The sequence below is a fragment of the Scyliorhinus torazame genome, chromosome 6 (assembly GCF_047496885.1).
Source record: "Scyliorhinus torazame isolate Kashiwa2021f chromosome 6, sScyTor2.1, whole genome shotgun sequence".
In the NCBI taxonomy this organism is placed as follows: Eukaryota; Metazoa; Chordata; class Chondrichthyes; order Carcharhiniformes; family Scyliorhinidae; genus Scyliorhinus; species Scyliorhinus torazame.
In genome coordinates, this window is record NC_092712.1 from 237279100 (window position 1) to 237301036 (window position 21937).

The 21937-nt window shown below is 50.3% G+C and overlaps 1 protein-coding gene across 1 annotated transcript in view; it reads right to left on the reverse strand.

Moving 5' to 3' along the window:
• LOC140425345 (leukocyte elastase inhibitor-like) overlaps positions 1-21937 on the reverse strand; it is a 100578-nt gene that overhangs the window by 48460 nt on the left and 30181 nt on the right. The window contains exon 3 of the mRNA XM_072509509.1: positions 13752-13889. Within this exon, the coding sequence (XP_072365610.1) occupies positions 13752-13889 (138 nt within the window). The remainder of the gene's footprint in view (positions 1-13751; positions 13890-21937) is intronic.

Genomic DNA, 21937 nt, shown 5'->3' on the forward strand with positions numbered 1-21937 from the left:
ATGCCAGTCATACACTTTCACACTCCCCATCAAAACCCTCCAGGAGGTGGACGGGAAAGTAACATTCAGGCCATTAGATCAGACGGAAATTTGTGAAGGAGAACAAAAAAGGTCGTGCTACTTGGGTGAGATGGCAAAAACAGAGCTTATGTGCAGCATCAACCTTAAGAGGGACCAATTGTTCTGAATGGCCTGTCTCTGTGCTATATATTCTATATAATTCAAAACAATTCAGACACTATTGGATGAATGCTTGCCTAGATTTTTTTCCCAATTGTTCCAATTAAGGGGTACTTTAGCGTGGCCAATTCACCCATCCTGCACATCTTGGGTTGTCGGGCTGAGACCCATGCAGAATGTGCAAACTCCACACGGACAGTGACACGGGACTAGGATCGAACCCGGGTCCTCGATGCCGTGAGGCAGCAGTGCTAACCACTGCACCACTGTACCGCCCCTCCATGTTTACATTTAAGAGAAATAACTATATATTCACAAATATCGGTCTTTATAATGTGTGACTTTTATTTATAAAACCTATATACTGACTTTTTTTGACTTTAAGTAATGTTAATTTTAAAGGTAAAGGGCTGGATTCTCCAAACCCCGACGCCGAAATCGGGGCCAGCACGGGGGCGGAGAAACCATTTTCCCTCAAAGAATCGGGACCGGCGCCGGTTCCCCGATTCTGCAGGGCCCCGAAAACGCCGTACTCGGGGAGTACACCGAGGACCTACCAGGGGTCATTGACAGAGGCCCGCCATTCTAAGCCCCCCACCGGCCGAAGTCCCGACGGCATGGATCTAATATGGTCCAGCCGGTCGGGATACCTGCGTGGTGGCTGCGGACTCAGTCCGTGGCCGCCCTGGTCGGGGGCGGGCAGATCGGAGGTCAGGGGGGGCCTTATAGGCAGCCGGAAAATGTTTGTGCGGGCGGTCAGGCATGTGGCCAATCAGGGGGTTTATTTTTTGAGGTCCGAGTCTGCCATGGGCACAGCACGACACGGCCGCTGGAGGTCACCGCCGTGCGCATGCGCAGCCTCCGACCCAGAAGTGCGGGGGCCCGTATCTGCCGCAAAAGCTGCAAGATCTACGCCGGCACCCTGCCAGCACCCTGCAGGACTAAGAATTCGTGGCCCTTTCATGCCAGTTTTTCTGGGGTGAAGCTCCACCATTTTGACGCCGGAGTGGAGACATAGTCCCAATAATGGAGAATCCAGCCCAAAGTTTGTAGTCCTCAATAAAATAAATGTCATCATTGGTAAAACAGACCTTTTTAAAGAAATTAGGGCGGGATTCTCCGGTATCCGGCAGACGGGCCGTGCCGGCACCAAAGAGTGGCGTGAACCACTCCGACGTCGGACTGCCCAGAAAGTGCAGAATCCTCCGCACCTTTGGGGGCTAGGCCGGCGCTGGAGTGATTGGCACCCCGCCAACCGGCTCCGAAGGTCGTCCGCCGGCCGGCGTGACTTGACACATGTGCAGGAGCGCCAGCGTGTTTCCAGAACCGCTGCCGTGATTCCTGCGCATGCGTAGTGGGTTTCTTCTCCGCGCCGGCCATGGCGGAGCTTTACAGCGGCCGGCGCGGAGGGAAAGAGTGCCCCCACGGCACAGTTCCGCCCGCAGATCGGTGGGCCCCGATCGCGGGCCAGGCCACCGTGGGGGGCCCCCCGGGGCCAGATCCCCCCCCCCGCGCCCCCCACCCCCACCCCCCCCCCGAGGACTCGGTAGGCCGCCCACAGAGCCAGGTCCCGCCGGTAAGAACCTTGTGTAATTTACGCCGGCGGGACAGGCCAAAAACGGGCGGCCGCTCGGCCCATCGCAGAGCGGAGAATCGCCGGGGGAGTGCCGCTGCCAACGGCCCCCGACCGGCGTGACGCGATTTCCGCCCCCGCCAAAAAAACGGCGGCGGAGAATTTGGCAGCCAGCGGCGGGGCGGGATTCTCGCCGCCCCCCCCCGGCGATTCTCCAGCCCGGCGGGAGGTCGGAGAATCCCACCCATATATTACCCATGTGTGTTACAACACTGCATCACACACACAAACATAAGTACTGACTAAAAAAACTCACCACGTGGGTATGCTATTAATTTAGAGACACTTTTGTAGGAGACCTAAATGAAAAGAAATCCTGGCCAAGTTTTTGAGTAATAATAATCTAATAATCTTTATTATTGTCACAAGTAGGCTTACATTAACACTGCAATGAAGTTACTGTGAAAAGCTGCTAGTCGACACATTCCTGTACCTGTTCGAGTACACGGAGGGAGAATTCAAAATGTCCAAATTACCGAACAAGCATGTCTTTCAGGACTTGTGGGAGGAAACCGGAGGACTCGGAGGAAACCCACGCAGACACGGGGAGAACATGCAGATTCCGCACAGACAGTGACCCAAGCTGAGAATCGAACCCTGGACCCTGGCGCTGTGAAGTGACAGTGCCCATACCCACCAGTCAAGGCAACAAGCTGACTGACAAGGTAAGAGATCTGATGAAACCACAGCCGTGGAAATAGCAGAGCTGGTTGCAGTTTGCAAGGGAGTTCTTTCCACCAGATGTTGGTGGGATCCAATCCATGGCAGCCAATTTCACAGTCTCAGGGTCAGAAATTTAGATGTTGCCATTGCTATGGAAGGCACCAACCATCTAAATGCTCCCATTCCCATTCAAAGTGCTACACCTGTGGGAATGTCGATAATATCCAGATGACATGCAAGAAGAGAGGAAACAGTATTGCTCAGTGCAGTCAAGCACTTGGTTGCAGCAATGTACCAGATCAAGGTCATGGTGGATCTAAAGTTAATTCAAGAGCCTGGAAGTCCTTAAATGCACACATGTCAGATATAAAAACAAAAATCAAGTCTGTATAGTGAGACCTGTATTAGATTTTTAGATGTTCCTGTTTTTCCATCTCCACCTGGCTCCTGATGACTTCCCATGGAGAATATTGGATGAGTTGGCATGGAGTTAGCTAAGGTTATGAGGGAATGTGAGGGTTAAGGGTTACGTTGCCTAAAATTTTCTAAAACAACTGGGCTCAAGGAGAGAAACTTATGCTCCTACTGATGGTGAATTTGGAGGTCAGCATACCAGAACTCCACTGCCTTCCTGCGCCCAAATTAACTTCTGGGCAGGAAGGCCCATGGGTGACCTATCCACCCGGCTACTAATTGAGGATCTTAAATGGTCTATTAGTGACCACTTAAGGCCATTACTGGTAGTAACCCAGCTGCAGGCAGGCGTGTCACCAAGAACCAGCCTCCTTCCCCCCAACAGTACTTACCTGAGGTCTTCGTAGCTTATCTGTTCTTCCATTATGTGGATATGCCGGCATTGGTCTGGGGTGAGCACAGTAAGAAGTCTTACAACATCAGGTTAAGGTCCAACAGTTTTGTTTCAAATCACTAGCTTTTGGAGCGCAACTCACCTGATGAAGGAGCTGCACTCCAAAAACTAGTGATTCAAAACAAACCTGTTGGAATTTAACCTGCTGTTGTGAGACTTCTTAATGTCTTCCATTGGCAGCCATGGCCTCCCTAGTGGTGCTGCTGAACACAAAAGCTGCTGCTCCCTGATTAGCTTGTAGCTCTCGGTTGGTTAGACTTCATTCCAGTATAAGTCCCAGGGGTCCTCATTCCAGGGAAAGGCCCGCCATTGGCCTCGCCACTGCCTGATTGGGTTGTGGTCGACAACCCTTCCCAAAAAGAGGCAGCAAGGGCTCTCACGGCCAGCAGGCGAGATCCCCCAATGCTAGAAGTGTGTCTGCTGACAATTAAAGGACAATTCAGCCCCTTAAGGCGCCAATTGTCAGTGATTTTAAGTGGTCTGGCCACTTTTAAAGTTGGTGGGCAGGCCAATCGGCCAGGCGGCCTTTACATTTTCACTACAAATTCCTAAAAGAGTGGTATTAAATGTCCAGAGATGAATAAAGTGAAAGAGCGATTTTAGAGATGAGGGGCTGGTATCTCAGTCTGGGAGACTATGTCCCCTCGCCGGCGTGAAAATGGTGGTGTTTTACTCCAGGAAAACTGGCAGAAACGGCCACCGATTCCCTGCTCTGGAGGGGGGCTAGCAGCAGGCAGCGTGGAGCTCCCAGCTCTAGCTGCCGATACGTCCTGGAGCATTGCCGGGTCCTTGGCCGCGCATGCGCATAGCGATGGCCTGCAGCAGCCACGCCGTGCCTCATGTCGGACACAGCCCTCGGACCCCCTTCGGCCGGCTCACACGTCCTGGATCGCAACCCCTCCCCACAGTGCCTCCAGCCCCCAATAAAGCCCCTAGCCGTGGATTGGCCCTCCCCCGGCTGTGGTGGCGCTGGACTGAGCCACAGCTGCCACGCTGAGTTCCTGATGGGTGAGACCATGAGAGATCCACGCTGTCGGGAACTCGGCCGGTCGGGGACGGAGCATCGCGGGGTGGGCCTCAGGCAATGGCATACTTCTAGAGTACGCCGATTTTCAGGGGACAGAGCATCGCGAAAGCGGTGCCGCCCCCGATTTTGTCGTCATCGGGGATTCTCCGCCCCGTCGCTGAAACCGATTTTGACGTTGGGGATCGGAGAATCCAGCCCGAGGTTTTTGTTAAATTCTTTCATGGGTGTAGACATCACTGGCCAAGGCCATCACTTATTGTCTATCTCTAATTGCCCCGTGGTGACCTTTGTGAGGGGTTTCCAGGATGGAAGGCGTAGTGCTCACAAAGATACACAAAGCTCTTTTGAAGAACTAAATTAATTTTATGAACACTACTAAATTTGAGTTGACGCTTATTCTGAAGAGCAAACATACACGTAGGAATTAAACTACACCCACTAACAATGGGCGAGATTCTCCGACCCCCCGCCGAGTCGGAGAATCGCCGGGGGCTGGCGTGAATCCCGCCCCCGCTGGTTGCCGAATTCTCTGGCACCGGATATTCGGCAGGGGTGGGATTCGCGCCACGCCGGTTGGCGGGCCCCCCCCGGCGAGTCTCCGGCCCGCATGGGCCGAAGTCCCGCTGCTGGAATGCCTGTCCCGCCGGCGTGGATTACACCACCTACCTTACCGGCGGGACAAGGCGGCGCGGACGGGCTCCGGGGTCCTGGGGTGGGCCCTCACGGTGGCCTGGCCCGCAATTGGGGCCCACCGATCCGCGGGCGGGCCTGTGCCGTGGGGGCACACTTTTCCTTCCGCCTTCGCCATGGTCTCCACTATGGCGGAGGCGGAAGAGACCCCCTCCACTGCGCATGCGCGGGGATGCCGTGAGCGGCCGCTGACGCTCCCGCGCATGCGTCGTCCGGCAACGTCAGTTTCGCGCCAGCTGGCGGGGCACCAAAGGCCTTTCCCGCCAGCTGGCGGGGCGGAAATCAGTCCGGCGCGGGCCTAGCCCCTCAAGGTTAGGGCTCGGCCGCTCAAGATGCGGAGAATTCCGCACCTTTGGGGCGGCGCGATGCCGGACTGCTTCACGCCGTTTTTGGCGCCGATCGGCAGACATCGCACCAATTGCGGAGAATCCCGCCCAATATCTCTATCTATTAACTATAACAATAATATATTAACTAACTCTGCAATACACTATGAATCTTGGCTGGGATTCTCCCCTACCCGACGGGGCGGGGGGTCCCGGCGGGATGGAGTGGCGTGAACCACTCCGGTGTCGGGCGGCCCCAAAGGTGCGTATTTCTCCGCACCTTTAGGGGCCAAACCCTCACCTTGAGGGGCTAGCCCAGCGCCAGAGTGGTTAGCGCGCTGCCGACCGGCGGGGAAGGCTTTCTGCACCACGCCAGCCGGGGTCAAAAGGACTTCGCCGGGCGGCGGAAGTCCACGCATGCGCAGGAGCGTGAGCGGCGGCCATGGTGAAGGCTGTGGCCGAGGCAGAGGGAAAAGAGTGCCCCCACGGCACAGGCCCTCCCGCGAATTGGTGGGCCTGATCGTGGGCCAGGCCACCGTGGGGGCACCCCCCAGGGCCAGATCGCCCCACGGCCCCCCCAGGACCCCGGAGCCCGCCCGCGCCGCCTGGTCCCGTCGGTAAGAGAGGTGGTTTGATTCTCGCCGGCGGGACAGGCATTCCAGCAGCGGGATTTCGGCCCATCGCGGGCCGGAGAATCGCCGGGGGGTGGCCTGCCGACCGGCACTGCGTGATTCCCGCCCCCGCCGAATATCCTGTGCCGGAGAATTCGGCAACCGGCGGGGGCGGGATTCACGCCAGCCCCCGGCGGGGGCTGGGAGAATCCCGCTCCTTACCTCTGTCAACTCCAAACTTAGGACTGGACTCTCCGCCCTGCCGCGCCACCTTTCCGCCCCGACCCGCCGACAGGATCGTCCGTTACGCCGGCCAGTCAATAGGGTTTCCCACTGTGGGGCAGCCCCACGCCGTTGGGAAACCCTCAGCGCTGGCAAAACGGAGCATCACGCCGGCGAAGTATCCCGCCTCTCGTTCCTCCCTGAGCCCAAGAGCCTGTGCAATTTATAGTACTGCCCCTTAGCTCCCTCTAGTGGCTCGGCTTAACATAACATTAACTCTTCACATGCTATAATGTCATACCCCCAAGTGGCTTCATTTCAGAGGGAATTTTAGAGTCAACCACATTGCTGTGGGTCTGGAATCGCACGTAGGCCCGACCAGATAAGTACAGCAGATTTCCTTCTTTAGATCATAGAATCATAGAATTTACAGTGCAGAAGGAGGCCATTCAGCCCATCGAGTCTGCACCGGCTCTTGGAAAGAGCACCCTACCGAGGCCCACACCACCCTATCCCCATAACCCAGTAACCCCACTCAACCAACCCTAAGGCCAATTTTGGACACTAAGGGCAATTTAGCATGGCCAATCCACCTAACCTGCACGTCTTTGGACTGTGGGAGGAAACCGGAGCACCCGGAGGAAACCCACGCACACACGGGGAGAACGTGCAGACTCCGCACAGACAGTGACCCAAGCCGGGAATCGAACCTGGGACCCTGGAGCTGTGAAGCAATTATGCTAACCACTATGCTACCGTGCTGCCCTGGGTCACGGATATTAGTGAACCAGGTGTGTTTTTATGACAATTTCAGATTTTTACTGAATTCATGTTAATCTGTGGTGGGATTTTAAACTCAGATCCCCAGAACATTACCCTGGGTCACTGGATTACTAGTCAAGTGACAACACACTATGCCACCACCACAAGTGGTCTGCTGTCTGGTGCTTGAATTTGTAGTATTGACTCTGTCTGCAGCCTTTTATTGAACTAATTTCATTTTCACAGCATCCTGAGGCAGCCTCCTAGCAGCTGCTGGGTTCAGGAAGTGCCGACCCACTCCTTCATTTCTCTCATACGTGATCATGCTGAATCCCACCCCCAACCCTAACTTTCTCGTGTGTGCTGGCCAATTAACTGGAAGCCAGCGTGAAATCACAGTCAAGGGCCAATCATGGCTGGATGTTCACAGCTCGTCTGCTTCCACGCCCGCTCATCACGTGTGCCCAACAAGCCTAAGATTCAAGCCTATGTTTTTTAAGTGGGAAGGGAGTGTAGAATACTGTTCTATTGCCCTCTATGTTGGAGAGATGTAAATAAAGTTGGTTCAACAATAGCTGCTTACAGTGAATCCATATGATGAGTCTTTTCTCCGTGCAGTACACAACAATCTCTCATCGTGTTGGGTTAAGGTGGTGAGAAAGCTACAACAGGTTCTCCACCAGTAATCAACCCTTGATGACATCATTAAATATTTGCATATTGAGACAGGGACAGTTTCTGGCAGGGATCTTGCCATTTGCTCAGAATTGTAGGTGTCAGCAAGTAAGTCCCCTGGAAAGAAAGCAGGCCTCTACTTGTTACCAAAAATATTTTGAATCATTCAAACCTTAATGACGTGTTTTCATGATTCAGCCAGTATAATCATGGGTGGCACAGTAGCACATTGGTTAACACTGTTGCTTCATATCACCAGGGACCCGGGTTCGATTCCCGGCTTGGGTCACTGCCTGTGCTGAGTCTACACATTTTCCCCATGTCTGCGTGGGTTTTCCGGTTTCCTCCTACAAGTCCTGAAAGACGTGCTGTTAGGTGAATTGGACATTCCGAATTGTCCCTCAGTGTACCCGAACAGGTGCCGGAGTGTGGCGACTAGGGGTTTTTCACAGTAACTTCATTGCAGTGTTAATGTAAGCCTACTTGTGACAATAATAAAGATTATTAGTATTATAAAATAATCAAAAAGGTAATGGAATGTTAGCATTTATATCTAGAGGATTGGAATATAAAGACACGGAAGTTATGCTGCAGCTATACAAAAGCCCTCTTTGGACCCCACTCGGAGTACTGTGAACAGCACTGGGCACCTCACCTCATGAAGGATATTTTGGCCTTGGAGGAAGTGCAACGTAGGTTTACAAAAATTATACCTGGACTACAGGAGTTGAGTTATGAGGAGCGGTTACTCAAATTAGAACTGTTTTCGCTAGAATTTAGACGGTTAAGGGTGATCTGATCGAAGTCTTCAAGATATTAACAGGGAAATTCAGTGTAGATAAAGATAAACTATTTCCACTGGTTGGAAATTCTAAAACTAGGGGGCTGTAATGACCTCCAATTGTCATTATTGGTTGGCCAATTGGAGTATGAGCTCCCTCAATGATAGCTCATTGAGGGAGCCCATATAAGCACCTGTGTAGGCTTTGTGAGGCAGTCTTAAGTTGACTGGAATGCTAGCAGCACGGTTTGGAAGCTGCTCGTGTATATAAGTTATTGCAAATAAATATTGGTGTGGTGACAGAACCCCTGCCTCCTGTGGATCATTACAGTGGCGGCGAGGTAAACAAAGAACCTTGCGGAGACCAGCTGCCGCACTCGGAGGGTAAGCCTTGCTCTTTCAAAAATGCCTCTTTTTGGGAAGTTGGATGCATTCGACCTGACTATTGAGGACTGGTCCCAGTATGTGGAGAGAATGTGTTACTTTTTCCAGGCCAATGAGATAACGGAGGACGGAAGGAAACTGGTTATACTGCTGTTGGCGTGCGGACCCTCAGCCTTCGCCATTATATGTAGTCTAACTTATCCCGATACGCCTGACACGATACCTTTCCAAGAATTAACAAAATTGGCGGAAGAGCTCTATGACCCCAAACCACCCCTCATTTTGTGTAGGTACAGATTCTACACAACGAAGCGGGAAGACAGAGAGTCCGTCATGAATTTCTTGACCCGCCTGAGAAGGCTGGCAGAAAAATGTGAGTTTGGCCCGATGCTAAATGAAATGCTTTGGGACCGGTTAGTGTGTGGCATAAATTACCTCCAAATACAGAAGCGCCTGTTGGGGAAACGCAGCTCGACTGCAGGCGGGCATTACAGCTCGCACTGTCCCTAGAAAAGGCAGCAAGTGGCACGCAGGAACTACAGGGCACGCCAATGGAGGTAGATACCTGGGAGAGGGACTACCACAATGGGTCCAGCTACCAGATAGCCGCCCTCAGGAAAAGCCTGAGGAACAGAGGGCCAAAGGAAAAGCCTGAGGAACAGAGGGCCAAAGGAAAACCCCAGAACTGCCCCCATGTCTGCTAGGATAACTGGAGACAGAGGGAACTACCAGCTGAGGTTTCCCCAACAGAGAAGGACCGTTTCTGGCTCCAGACAGAATGGGGTAACAGCGACAGAAACCCTAGAGGGAGGTGGCAAAAGAGGAATAGCAGGTGGGGACGCAGGGAAGTACACAACCTAGATGCCCCATCCTCCTCTGAAGGGGAACAGTTATATAATATTGCGACGAAGAAAGCCGAACGTGTTAAGATTACCCCACGGGTGAACGGTCGGCCGACAATAATGGAAATAGACACGGGTGCGCCCGTATCAGTAATGGGAGTGGCAGCATTTTTAAAAATCAAAGATGGACTCCAGCCACTAACCCTAACAAAAACATTGATGAAACTTAAAACCTACACGGGGGAACCCCTGGAAGTTCTAGGCACGACTCATGTACCCGTGGAATATGACAAACAATTGCACAGATTACCATTGATGATAGTAGAGGGCTCCGGACCGAACTTAATAGGACGGAACTGGCTGAAAGACCTAAACTTAGATTGGATGAAAATTTTCCAGAGTGGAAGCGGGTAGTTGAGTGAAGTACTCCAAAATTACCCGGAGGTCTTCCAAGAAGGTTTGGGGGAAATTATAGGTGCCAAAGCAACTTTGCACGTGGACCCAGAAGCCCTTCCGAAATTTTGTAAGGCCAGGCCGGTACCTTTTGCATTAAGGAAGAAAGTAGATGTCGAAATAGAAAGGTTACGGCGCGACGGCATTATCAGACCAGTACAGTTCTCTGAATGGGCAGCGCTGGTGGTACCAATTTTGAAGCTAGACGTCTCGATACGTCTCTGGAGATTTCAAACCGACGGTAAACAAATACGCACTGCTGGACAAATACCCGATCCTGAAAATAGACGACCTATATGCCAAATTGGCAGGTGGGCTTTTGTTCACTAAACTGGACATGAGCCACGCCTACCTGCAGTTAAAACTGGACAAGGACTCCCAGAAGTTTGCTACGATCAACACCCTGAAGGGACTTTTTCGTTATACTAGGCTACCCTTCGGAGTGTCATCAGCCTGCGCTATATTCCAGCGTACGATGGAAAATATTCAGCAGGGACTACCGCAGGTGGCGATTTATTTGGATGATGTCTTAATCACAGGTAGGACAAACAGGGAACACTTAAGGAACCTGGAGGAAGTGCTCAGGCGTTTCGCAAAGGCAGGCATATGGCTGAAAAGAGAAAAATGTGTTCTTCTGGCCCCACAAGTGACGTACCTGGGATATAAAGTAGACGAGTCGGGCTTGCACCCATTGGAAGACTGAGTAAGGGCAATAAAAGAAGCCCCAGCTCCCACCACGGTCCAGGAGCTACGATCATTTCTAGGATTGGTAACATATTATGGCAAATTTATTGAAAATGGGGCATCCATCCTAGAACCCCTCCACCAGCTACTAAAAAAGGGACAAGAATGGAAATGGTCCGCCCGCCAAAACCGAGCATTTAGGGACATTAAGGAACAGCTGTCATCCGAAAATGTCCTCGAGCATTATGACCCAAGGAGGGAGTTGGTGGTCACGTGTGACGCATCACCTTACGGGGTAGGAGCCGTCTTAGCCCATAGAGGAAGGAATGGGGAAGAACAGCCAATAGCCTATGCTTCGAGGACCTTGGCGATGGCTGAGCGAAAGTACGCCCAAATCGAGAAGGAAGGACTGGCGGTGATATTTGCAGTAAAAAAATTTCACCAGTATCTGTACGGGCATAAATTTACCATAGTGACGGACCATAAGCCGTTATTAGGGTTATTAAAAGAAGACCAGTCAATACCCCCGATTGCATCAGCTAGAATTCAACGCTGGGCATTGCTACTGGCGGAGTATATACGTTCTGGAGCACAGACCGGGAACGCGAGTAGCAAATGCAGATGCTTTGAGCAGACGTCCCCTCCCAGACACCCCGCCGCTAATACCAAAAGTAGAGGAGACAGTAATGACTCTAAATTTTTTGGACACCCAACCAGTGGACGGACAACATATTCGGTTGTGGACGCAAAAAGACTCCTTTTTAGCCAAGATGAAGCATTTACTGCTAACAGGGGAACTGGGGAGACCAGTGGAGCCCCAGATGCACCCATACTGGAGCAGAAGGGACCAAATAACCGTAGAAGACAGTATCCTATTATGGGCAGCCCGGGTAATAGTCCCAGCTCAGGGCCATCGGGCAATCTTAACCGAGTTACATCACGGACACCCAGCGGTGTCTAAAATGAAGATGCTAGCTCAAAGCTACATTTGGTGGCCAGAATTGGACACCGACATAGCAGCCTTGGTACGTCGGTGCCAGGAGTGCCAACCGGGGCAAAGAGTGCCACCAGCTGCGCCATTGCACCTGTGGGAATGGCTAGGCAGACCGTGGACCGGCCTGCATATTGACCACGCCGGCCCTTTGATGGGCTCAATGTGATCGGGGCCCACCGATCGGTGAGCCGGCCTCTCGGTCTGGGGGCCTACTTCCTTCCGCGCCGGCCCCTGTAGCCCTACGCCATGTTGCGTCAGGGCCGGCACTCAGAAGGGAGTCACTGTGCTTGCGCGTGTTGGCGCCGGTCCCACTGCGCATGCGCGGACCCCGCGGCACCCAGTTGATGCCAGAATCAGCAGCTGGAGCGGCGTGGGTCTTTCCAATGCTGTGCTGGCCCCTGTAGGGGCCAGAATTGCTGATCCTGAGGCCATGTTGACGCCGTTGGGAAACGCGACGGCGTTTTCGACGGCGTCAACACTTAGCCTCAGGATCAGAGAATCCTGCCCATGGAGTTAGGTCACAGATCAGCCATGATCTCATTAATTGGTGGGGCAAGCTTGAGGGCTGAATGGCCTACTCCTGTTCCTTTTTTTAAAATTTAGAATATCCAATTATTATTTTTTTTTTTTCCAATTCAGGGGCAATTTAGCATGGCCAATCCACCTAACCTGCACATGTTTTGTGTTGTGGGGGTGAAACCCACGCAGACATGGGGAGAATGTGCAAACCCCACAGTGACCCAGGGCTGGGATTCGAACCCGGGTCCTCAGCGCCGCAGTCCCAGTGCTAACCACCAGCGCCACATGCTGCCCTCACTTACTCCTGTTCCTATGCTCCCAAGCAAAATGAACCAGACACCCAAAGTGCGACTATGTTTTGTTCCCTGGTGGCTCTTTCAACCTCTTCCATCGGGCAGGAGATGCAAAAGTCTGAGAACATGCACTAACAGGTTCAAAAACAATTCCTTCCCACTGTTACCAGACTCCTGAATAACCCTCTTGGACTGAACTGATCTCTTCACACATCTTCTCTACTGAGTAGTACTACAGTCCTTTTGGTCACCCGATGTCTGTGTCTATGTATTTACAATGGAAATTTATCGTATGTCCTATGTTTTTTTCATGTATGGAACGATCTTCTGGACTGTACGCAGAACAATACTTTTCACTGTACCTCAGTACACGTGACAATACATCAAATCAAACCAGACGTATAAAGCAAGAACATTCATGACATCAGAAGCATAGAATTGGAAAAAATATATAATTCAATAGCTAAAGGTGAGAGTTTGGCTAAAGGTGAGAGTTTGGCTCAAGATGGATTGGAACTTTATGGGGAAAACAAAATGTTAGATAAAGCTTTGTGTGCAGGAATGTCAAGACAGGCTTTTGGTAGCAAGCTGTAATCACTTGTTTTTGTACCAGACAAATTTGCAGTAACGGCCTTGGGAATGGTTGCGCTAGGCTTGAAGATAATTATAATTAAGCTAAAGGCACAGATGGAATGCGAGGGGGGCTGCCCTCAGCAAAATGGAATGCAAGGAGGCTGCCCTCAGAAAGGAACCAAAAACTGTGTAAGAACTGCTGTTAGATGTATTGATTTTGGCTTACTGTTGTAACTCTCAAGAGATATAGTGGTCTTAGCACCGGCCGAGAAATAAACATATGTTAAAGTAACAAGGTGTTCGACTGATCATTTCATCCGGACTGGCAGCAAAGGTATACAATAATGGAAAGCATTTTTACCGAGGGTGCAGTACTTTCTGCAAATGCAGGAGTAAAACCTAATCAAGCTGATTTCTCTCATTTGTATAATTTGTGTTATTTTACAAAGCTTGTGTTAAAACTGTATACTTCATTTCAATGTTATTGGATTTATGTTCCTTTGCAATAACTTTGTACCACACGGTTTCTACATCCAGTGGGCGTGACTGATTTTCATCAATCTGATTTTACCTCGAGAAAATCGAATGTTTTTTCTCCAAATAGACGGTTGGCCACTTTCAACATGTAAGGTTTGTCCGGTCTGTTGATTTCAGCCATCAATTTCTTGAAACTTGGATGAACTTCCCATGCTGGGTCAAAACGCAGAACCTGTTATGAAATATGTAAGATCAGAATCAAGAAAGCGTAAACCAAAATGTAATCCCCTAATCATGTCTATAGCTAAAAAGCCAGTAAAAAATGGGTAGATTAATCTGCTCTTGTGCTCGGCTGTATTGGATTGCATGTAGTTTGTGCAAATTTCTTGAAGATTATCAGGAAAAATATATTAATGAACAACCAATTTGCTCGAAGAGTTAGTGATGCACAAATCAAATGTGAAGAAAACCACGGGCAGGGAGGGAAACAGTGAAGAGAAACAACATAATAAATAGGAAATCTGTCAGCAAATGAACAAAAAGGAATCAAACCATTAAAAATATTATTGCAAGATCAATTTGGTTTTCTACACCAAGCTGCCGTGTTCCTACTGGAAGGGGCCTGGATTTTTACGGTTCATGCAGAGTGATGGCACATGCTGCTAACTTTGAAGAAAGCTGCCAAACAGCAACAACAGCTTGTATTTATAGCACCTTTAAGCTAATAAAACATTCCGAGGCACTATGCTTCACTTTAAAAAGCAAAGGAATTGACACCAGGGCACATAAGGTAGCATTTGTGAAGAAGGCGTGTGCTCCCCATGCCCTGCCAATTTCGCACTTCCAGCCTGCATGGCTCTGTGTCAACACGCACTTTCCTCCAGCCTATTTTCAGGGAGATTGCTTCTGGGATATGGCAATGACCTGCCCCCTCCCAAGCGATGGATAGAAGATTAGGCCAAATAAGGGGCGGGATTCTCCCATGCCGTGCCATATGGGAGAATCGCCGTTCGCGCCATTTTTTCCCGCGGCACCGGTCCGACGCCAGCAGGAGATTCTCCGAGGAGCGGAGACTCGGCGCCATTTGCTCCGCCGCGTTTGGTGCAGCGCCGGTCGCTGTCCGCGGTTGGGCCGCCGATTCTCCAGCCTTGATGGGCCGAGCGGCTGCGGGGAAACGGCAGAGTCCCGCCGGCGCCGTTCACCCCTGCTCGCAGCCGGCAGGAATTCTGCGCGTAGGGTCGGGGGGCGGCCTGTGGGGCGGGGAAAAGCGCTCCTTCACTGGTGGGGGCCTCCGATGGGGTCTGGCCCGCGATCGGGGCTCACCGATCGGCAGGAAGGCCTCTCCAGCCCCGGCCCTATTTTATTACGCGGCCGGCCCCTGAACCCCCATGCCATGTTGCGTCGGAGCCGGCGTGTTGAGGAAGTCCCTCGCGGGTTGGCGCAGCCCACTGCGCATGTGCGGGTTGGCGCGGTGCCCAGTTGGCACCAGGAAGGGTGGCTGGAGTGGCATGAACTGCTCCAGCGCCGTGCTGGCCCCCTATGGGGCCAGAATCAGTACGGCCCGTGCCCCTTTCGCACCATCGTGAAATGCGATGGCGTTCACGATGGCACAAACTCTCTGCCTCCATTGCGGAGAATCCCGCCCTACGTGTCTTTTGAGGGACCTCTTCATACACCGTCTGTATTGTCCAGATGGTGGCTGTACCTCCAAAAGTAGCTGGAGCTGGTAGGTGGCATGGTAACAGTCTCCCGGGGACAAGTGAGGTTACCAATATGGCCAGAGACATGTCATACAAAGCATCGCAAAATGGATCAGTTCGACTGCGAGGGTCAAATCCTACCCTCTTCTCAGTCACGTGTTGACTATCATCACATCATATCCCCCACCCGTGGTGTGTTTTGTGGTGGTGCAGGTGACCCACCATTGACCGGCGGCAGGATCCTCTGGTCCCGTCACAATCAATGGGTTTTCTTGCAGCAGGGGTGGTTGACGTTGCTGAACTTGCTTCATTATTATTGGGCAGCGAATGTGGACAAGGTGCGGCGGTGGTGGGAAGGAGAAGGGGTAGAGTGGGTTAGGTTAGAGGAGTCATCTTGTAAGGGGCCTAGTTTGAGGGCTATGGTGACGGCAGCGTTGCCAATGGCTCAGAGTAGGTATTCAGGGAGCCACGGTGAAGATATAGAATCAGTTGAGGAGGCATTTTAAGGTGGAAGGGATGTTGGTGTTAATGCCGCTGTGCAAGAATCATGGGTTTGAGCTGAGGGGGGGGGGGGCGGGGAGTGGATAGTGTATACAGGAGGTGGAGGAAGTGGGGCTGGTCAAGGTGAGGGATCTGTATTTGGAGGAGCTAAGGGAGAGAGTAGAGCTACTGAGAAGGAATGAGTTCAGGTATCTGCAGGTTAGGGACTTCGCATGAAAGGTCTGGAAGGGGTTCCCTAGGTTGCCGGGATACACCTGCTGGAGCGGCTGTGGCAGTCGGCATTGCCACCGGGGGTAACGGTTGGTTGGGTGACCTGTATGCCTTCCTGCGGTTGGAGAAGAAAAAAATCTGAGTTAAGGGGCTCTGCAGGGGATACATGTTTGTAATAAAATACACTTTAAAAAAATAGTCAATGGGTGTTTCTTGTTGTTCACACCCATGGCGGGGCGGGGGCTTCACCATAGGCGGGACCGAGGGGAGCAGCCGGAGAATCCCAACCAATATCTTACTATTTCTTTCTCCAGAACTATCCCTCTCTCCCAATCCTTCGCACTGCTTGTTTCTCCTTTCCTACTAGTTCTGCACTCTGGTGAATTAGTTTAAAACCTCTCCCGTAGCATGAGCAAATGGTTCTGTGAGAACATTTGTCCCAGCCCTATTGAAGTACAACCCATCTGGTATACACACGCCCCACATCTCCCAATACAATGCCAACATTCACCAATTAATGTTGCAGATAGAACAGTTGCTTTGTAATAATGTTCAATACTCAAATACTCTACGAATCATCAAACCAGGTTTATACCCACATTAAAATTCCATTTAGTGTTGTGGTAAAAAAAATCGGCCATATACAGAGAAGGACCTGTTTTGGGGTATCTGAGCCAAAGGGGAAAGGTACAAGGGTATGGTTGCAGTGAGAGAATTGGTAGAAATTAATAGGCAGATGCTTGCCCCATCTATAGTGTGTATATTAGAGGACATTGTGGGATAAGGGGGAAGTAAGATGTAGAGGAGGATTAGGTAGGAAACTGTTATATGGTTTGAGCCCTGCCCTAGCCATGGCCTTAATCATAGACACACCAATAACTGCATTCACTATTTCATTATTGGCGGTGAATGCATTCAGTTGTGCCTGCCCCCTGCCAGCTAGGTGCTGCTGCCTGCAGCTTTGTGCTGTCCTGTCCCGAGGGAAGTGTGTCACTGAGTGTGGTGGGATGTGTTTCAGTGATGTGGCTGGCATAGTTAAACAGCTGGCAGTGTGTGAAAGCGGCGCGATTTAAGATGATGCTTGCAGCTGTGCAAAGGGCTTGGGGGTGAGGTGAGGTTCTGAATATTGGACATGAGTCATTGTTTGATAATGTTGGTAGGTGGGTGAATAAAGCAGTGTGGCTTGGAAGGAAATTATTATTTGATCAGACATTCACTAACTTTGACTAATCTTGCAAGGTCATTAAACGTCTTTCAGCACTGCAACCAGATTCATCCAGATCGTCACTGCATTGACAGCAAGCACTACCTTCTCTACATGCCCTCTCAATGTCTGTGTGGAGGATCTTTCCTCTCCCTGTGGGAAGATGATCTCTCTATGCATCTACTGTACCAAGACCTCCATGGTTTTGTCAGAGATCCTTGGAGCACACTTTCTGCCATGATGCACCATTTGCAATGTTTTTCCAAATCAGTGACTCTTCCACAAACATTCCAGCATGTGCTGCCATCAGAATAACCATCCCCTTTAAGGGACTGTCTTTAAGTACTGCAGATGAGGTTTAAGTGATGCTAGCCTCACATAGACTTGGGCCCCTGCTGAGACATACAGCACTCATCTATGTCTTTAATGCTGAGTTATTCACAATGATTTAAATTAGCTTTTTTTAAAGATGTGTTCAAGGGAGTGGCAAGGCCAGCATTTATTGCCCTTCCTTAATTGCCCTTGAGTAGGTGGTGATATACTACCTTCTTGAACCGATGCAGTTCGTGTGGTGTGGGTACACCCCACATGCTGTTAGGAAGGGACCCAGCGTCAGTGAAATCACAATGGTGAGTGACTTAGAGAGGAATTTGCCAGTGGTGGTGTTCCCATGCCTTGTCCTTCTCAGTAACTTGTTAGGTGAATTAGGCATTCTGAATTTTCCCTCTGTGTATTGAACAAGCGGCGTAGTGTGCCGACAAGGGGCTTTTCACAGTAACGTCATTACAGTGTTAATGTAAGCCTACTTGTGACAGTAATAAATATTATTAGTATCATTACAGCAGAGGTCACAGATTTAGAAGGTGCTGTTGAAGGAGCCTTGGCTACAGTGCATCTTATAGATTTGGATTTGTTTATTGTCACGTGTACCGAGGTACAGTGAAAGGTATTTTTCTGCAAGCAGCTCAACAGATCAGTAAGTACATGGGAAGACAAGGGAATAAAAGAAAATACATAATAGGGCAGCACAAGGTATACAATGTAACTACATAAGCACAAACATCGGATGAAGCATACAGGGTGTAGTGTTAATCATGTCAGTCCATAAGATGGTATACACTGCTGTCACTGTGCATCAGTGATGGAAGGAGTAAATGTTTAAGATGGCAGTTGGGTTGCCAATGATGCAGGCTGTTTTGACCTTGATGGTGTTACGATCCTGGAGTGCTATTGGAGTTCATTCAGGCGAGTAGAAAGTTTTTGTTTTTTTTTTAAAATTCATTTACAGGGTGTGGGCATCGTTGGCTGATGTGCCATCAATGAACACATAGAACATAGAACATAGAACATAGAACAATACAGCGCAGTACAGGCCCTTCGGCCCACGATGTTGCACCGAAACAAAAGCCATCTAACCTACACTATGCCATTATCATCCATATGTTTATCCAATAAACTTTTAAATGCCCTCAATGTTGGCGAGTTCACTACTGTAGCAGGTAGGGCATTCCACGGCCTCACTACTCTTTGCGTAAAGAACCTACCTCTGACCTCTGTCCTATATCTATTACCCCTCAGTTTAAAGCTATGTCCCCTCGTGCCAGCCATATCCATCCGCGGGAGAAGGCTCTCACTGTCCACCCTATCCAACCCCCTGATCATTTTGTATGCCTCTATTAAGTCTCCTCTTAACCTTCTTCTCTCCAACGAAAACAACCTCAAGTCCGTCAGCCTTTCCTCATAAGATTTTCCCTCCATACCAGGCAACATCCTGGTAAATCTCCTCTGCACCCGCTCCAAAGCCTCCACGTCCTTCCTATAATGCGGTGACCAGAACTGTACGCAATACTCCAAATGCGGCCAGACCAGAGTTCTGTACAGCTGCAACATGACCTCCCGACTCCGGAACTCAATCCCTCTACCAATAAAGGCCAACACTCCATAGGCCTTCTTCACAACCCTATCAACCTGGGTGGCAACTTTCAGGGATCTATGTACATGGACACCTAGATCCCTCTGCTCATCCACACTTTCAAGAACTTTACCATGAGCCAAATATTCCGCATTCCTGTTATTCCTTCCAAAGTGAATCACCTCACACTTCTCTACATTAAACTCCATTTGCCACCTCTCAGCCCAGCTCTGCAGCTTATCTATATCCCTCTGTAACCTGCTACATCCTTCCACACTATCGACAACACCACCGACTTTAGTATCGTCTGCAAATTTACTCACCCACCCTTCTACGCCTTCCTCTAGGTCATTGATAAAAATGACAAACAGCAGTGGCCCCAGAACAGATCCTTGTGGTACTCCACTTGTGACTGTGCTCCATTCTGAACCTTTCCCATCAACCACCACCCTCTGTCTTCTTTCAGCTAGCCAATTTCTGATCCACATCTCTAAATCACCCTCAATCCCCAGCCTCCGTATTTTTTGCAATAGCCTACCGTGGGGAACCTTATCAAACGCTTTGCTGAAATCCATATACACCACATCAACTGCTCTACCCTCGTCTACCTGTTCAGTCACCTTCTCAAAGAACTCGATAAGGTGTGTGAGGCATGACCTACCCTTCACAAAGCCATGCTGACTATCCCTGATCATATTATTCCTATCTAGATGATTATAAATCTTGTCCCTTATAATCCCCTCCAAGACTTTACCCACTACAGACGTGAGGCTCACCGGTCTATAGTTGCCGGGGTTGTCTCTGCTCCCCTTTTTGAACAAAGGGACCACAGTTGCTGTCCTCCAGTCCTCTGGCACTATTCCTGTAGCCAATGATGACATAAAAATCAAAGCCAAAGGTCCAGCAATCTCTTCCCTGGCCTCCCATAGAATCCGAGGATAAATCCCATCAGGTCCCGGGGACTTATCTATTTCCAGCCTGTCCAGAATTGCCAACACCTCTTCCCTACGTACCTCAATGCCATCTATTCTATTAGCCTGGGGCTCAGCATTCTCCTCCACAACATTATCTTTTTCCTGAGTGAATACTGACGAAAAATATTCATTTAGTATCTCGCCTATCTCTTCAGACTCCACACACAATTTCCCATCCCTGTCCTTGACTGGTCCTACTCTTTCCCTAGTCATTCGCTTATTCCTGACATACCTATAGAAAGCTTTTGGGTTTTCCTTGATCCTTCCTGCCAAATACTTCTCATGTCCCCTCCTTGCTCGTCTTAGCTCTCTCTTTAGATCCTTCCTCGCTACCTTGTAACTATCCATCGCCCCAACCGAAACTTCACACTTCATCTCACATAGGCCTTCTTCTTCCTCTTAACAAGAGATTCCACTTCCTTGGTAAACCACGGTTCCCTCGCTCGACGCCTTCCTCCCTGTCTGACCGGTACATACTTATCAAGAACACGCAGTAGCTGATCCTTGAACAAGCCCCACTTATCCAGTGTGCCCAACACTTGCAGCCTACTTCTCCACCTTATCCCCCCCCCAAGTCACGTCTAATGGCATCATAATTGCCCTTCCCCCAGCTATAACTCTTGCCCTGCGGTGTATACTTATCCCTTTCCATCATTAACGTAAACGTCACCGAATTATGGTCACTGTCCCCAAAGTGCTCTCCTACCTCCAAATCCAACACCTGGCCTGGTTCATTACCCAAAACCAAATCCAACGTGGCCTCGCCTCTTGTTGGCCTGTCAACATATTGTTTCAGGAAACCCTCCTGCACACACTGTACAAAAAACGACCCATCTATTGTACTCGAACTATATATTTTCCAGTCAATATTTGGAAAGTTAAAGTCTCCCATAATAACTACCCTGTTACTTTCGCTCATATCCAGAATCATCTTCGCCATCCTTTCCTCTACATCCCTAGAACTATTAGGAGGCCTATAAAAAAACTCCCAACAGGGTGACCTCTCCTTTCCTGTTTCTAACTTCAGCCAATACTACCTCGGAAGAAGAGTCCCCATCTAGCATCCTCTCCGCCACCGTAATACCGCTCTTGACTAGCAGCGCCACACCTCCCCCTCTTTTGCCTCCTTCTCTGAGCTTACTAAAACGCCTAAACCCCGGAACCTGCAACATCCATTCCTGTCCCTGCTCTATCCATGTCTCCGAAATGGCCACAACATCGAAGTCCCAGGTACCAACCCACGCTGCCAGTTCCCCTACCTTGTTTCGTATACTCCTGGCATTGAAGTAGACACACTTCAAACCACCTACCTGAATGCTGGCCCCCTCCTGCGACGTCAAATCTGTGCTCCTGACCTCTATACTCTCATTCTCCCTTACCCTAAAACTACAATCCAGGTTCCCATGCCCCTGCTGCATTAGTTTAAACCCCCCCAAAGAGCACTAACAAATCTCCCCCCCAGGATATTTGTGCCCCTCAGGTTCAGATGTAGACCATCCTGTCTGTAGAGGTCCCACCTTCCCCAGAAAGAGCCCCAGTTATCCAAAAATCTGAAACCCTCCCGCCTGCACCATCCCTGTAGCCACGTGTTTAAATGCTCTCTCTCCCTATTCCTCATCTCACTATCACGTGGCACGGGCAACAACCCAGAGATAACAACTCTGTTTGTTCTAGTTCTGAGCTTCCATCCTAGCTCCCTGAAAGCCTGCCTGACATCCTTGTCCCCTTTCCTACCCATGTCGTTGGTGCCAATGTGGACCACGACTTGGGGCTGCTCCC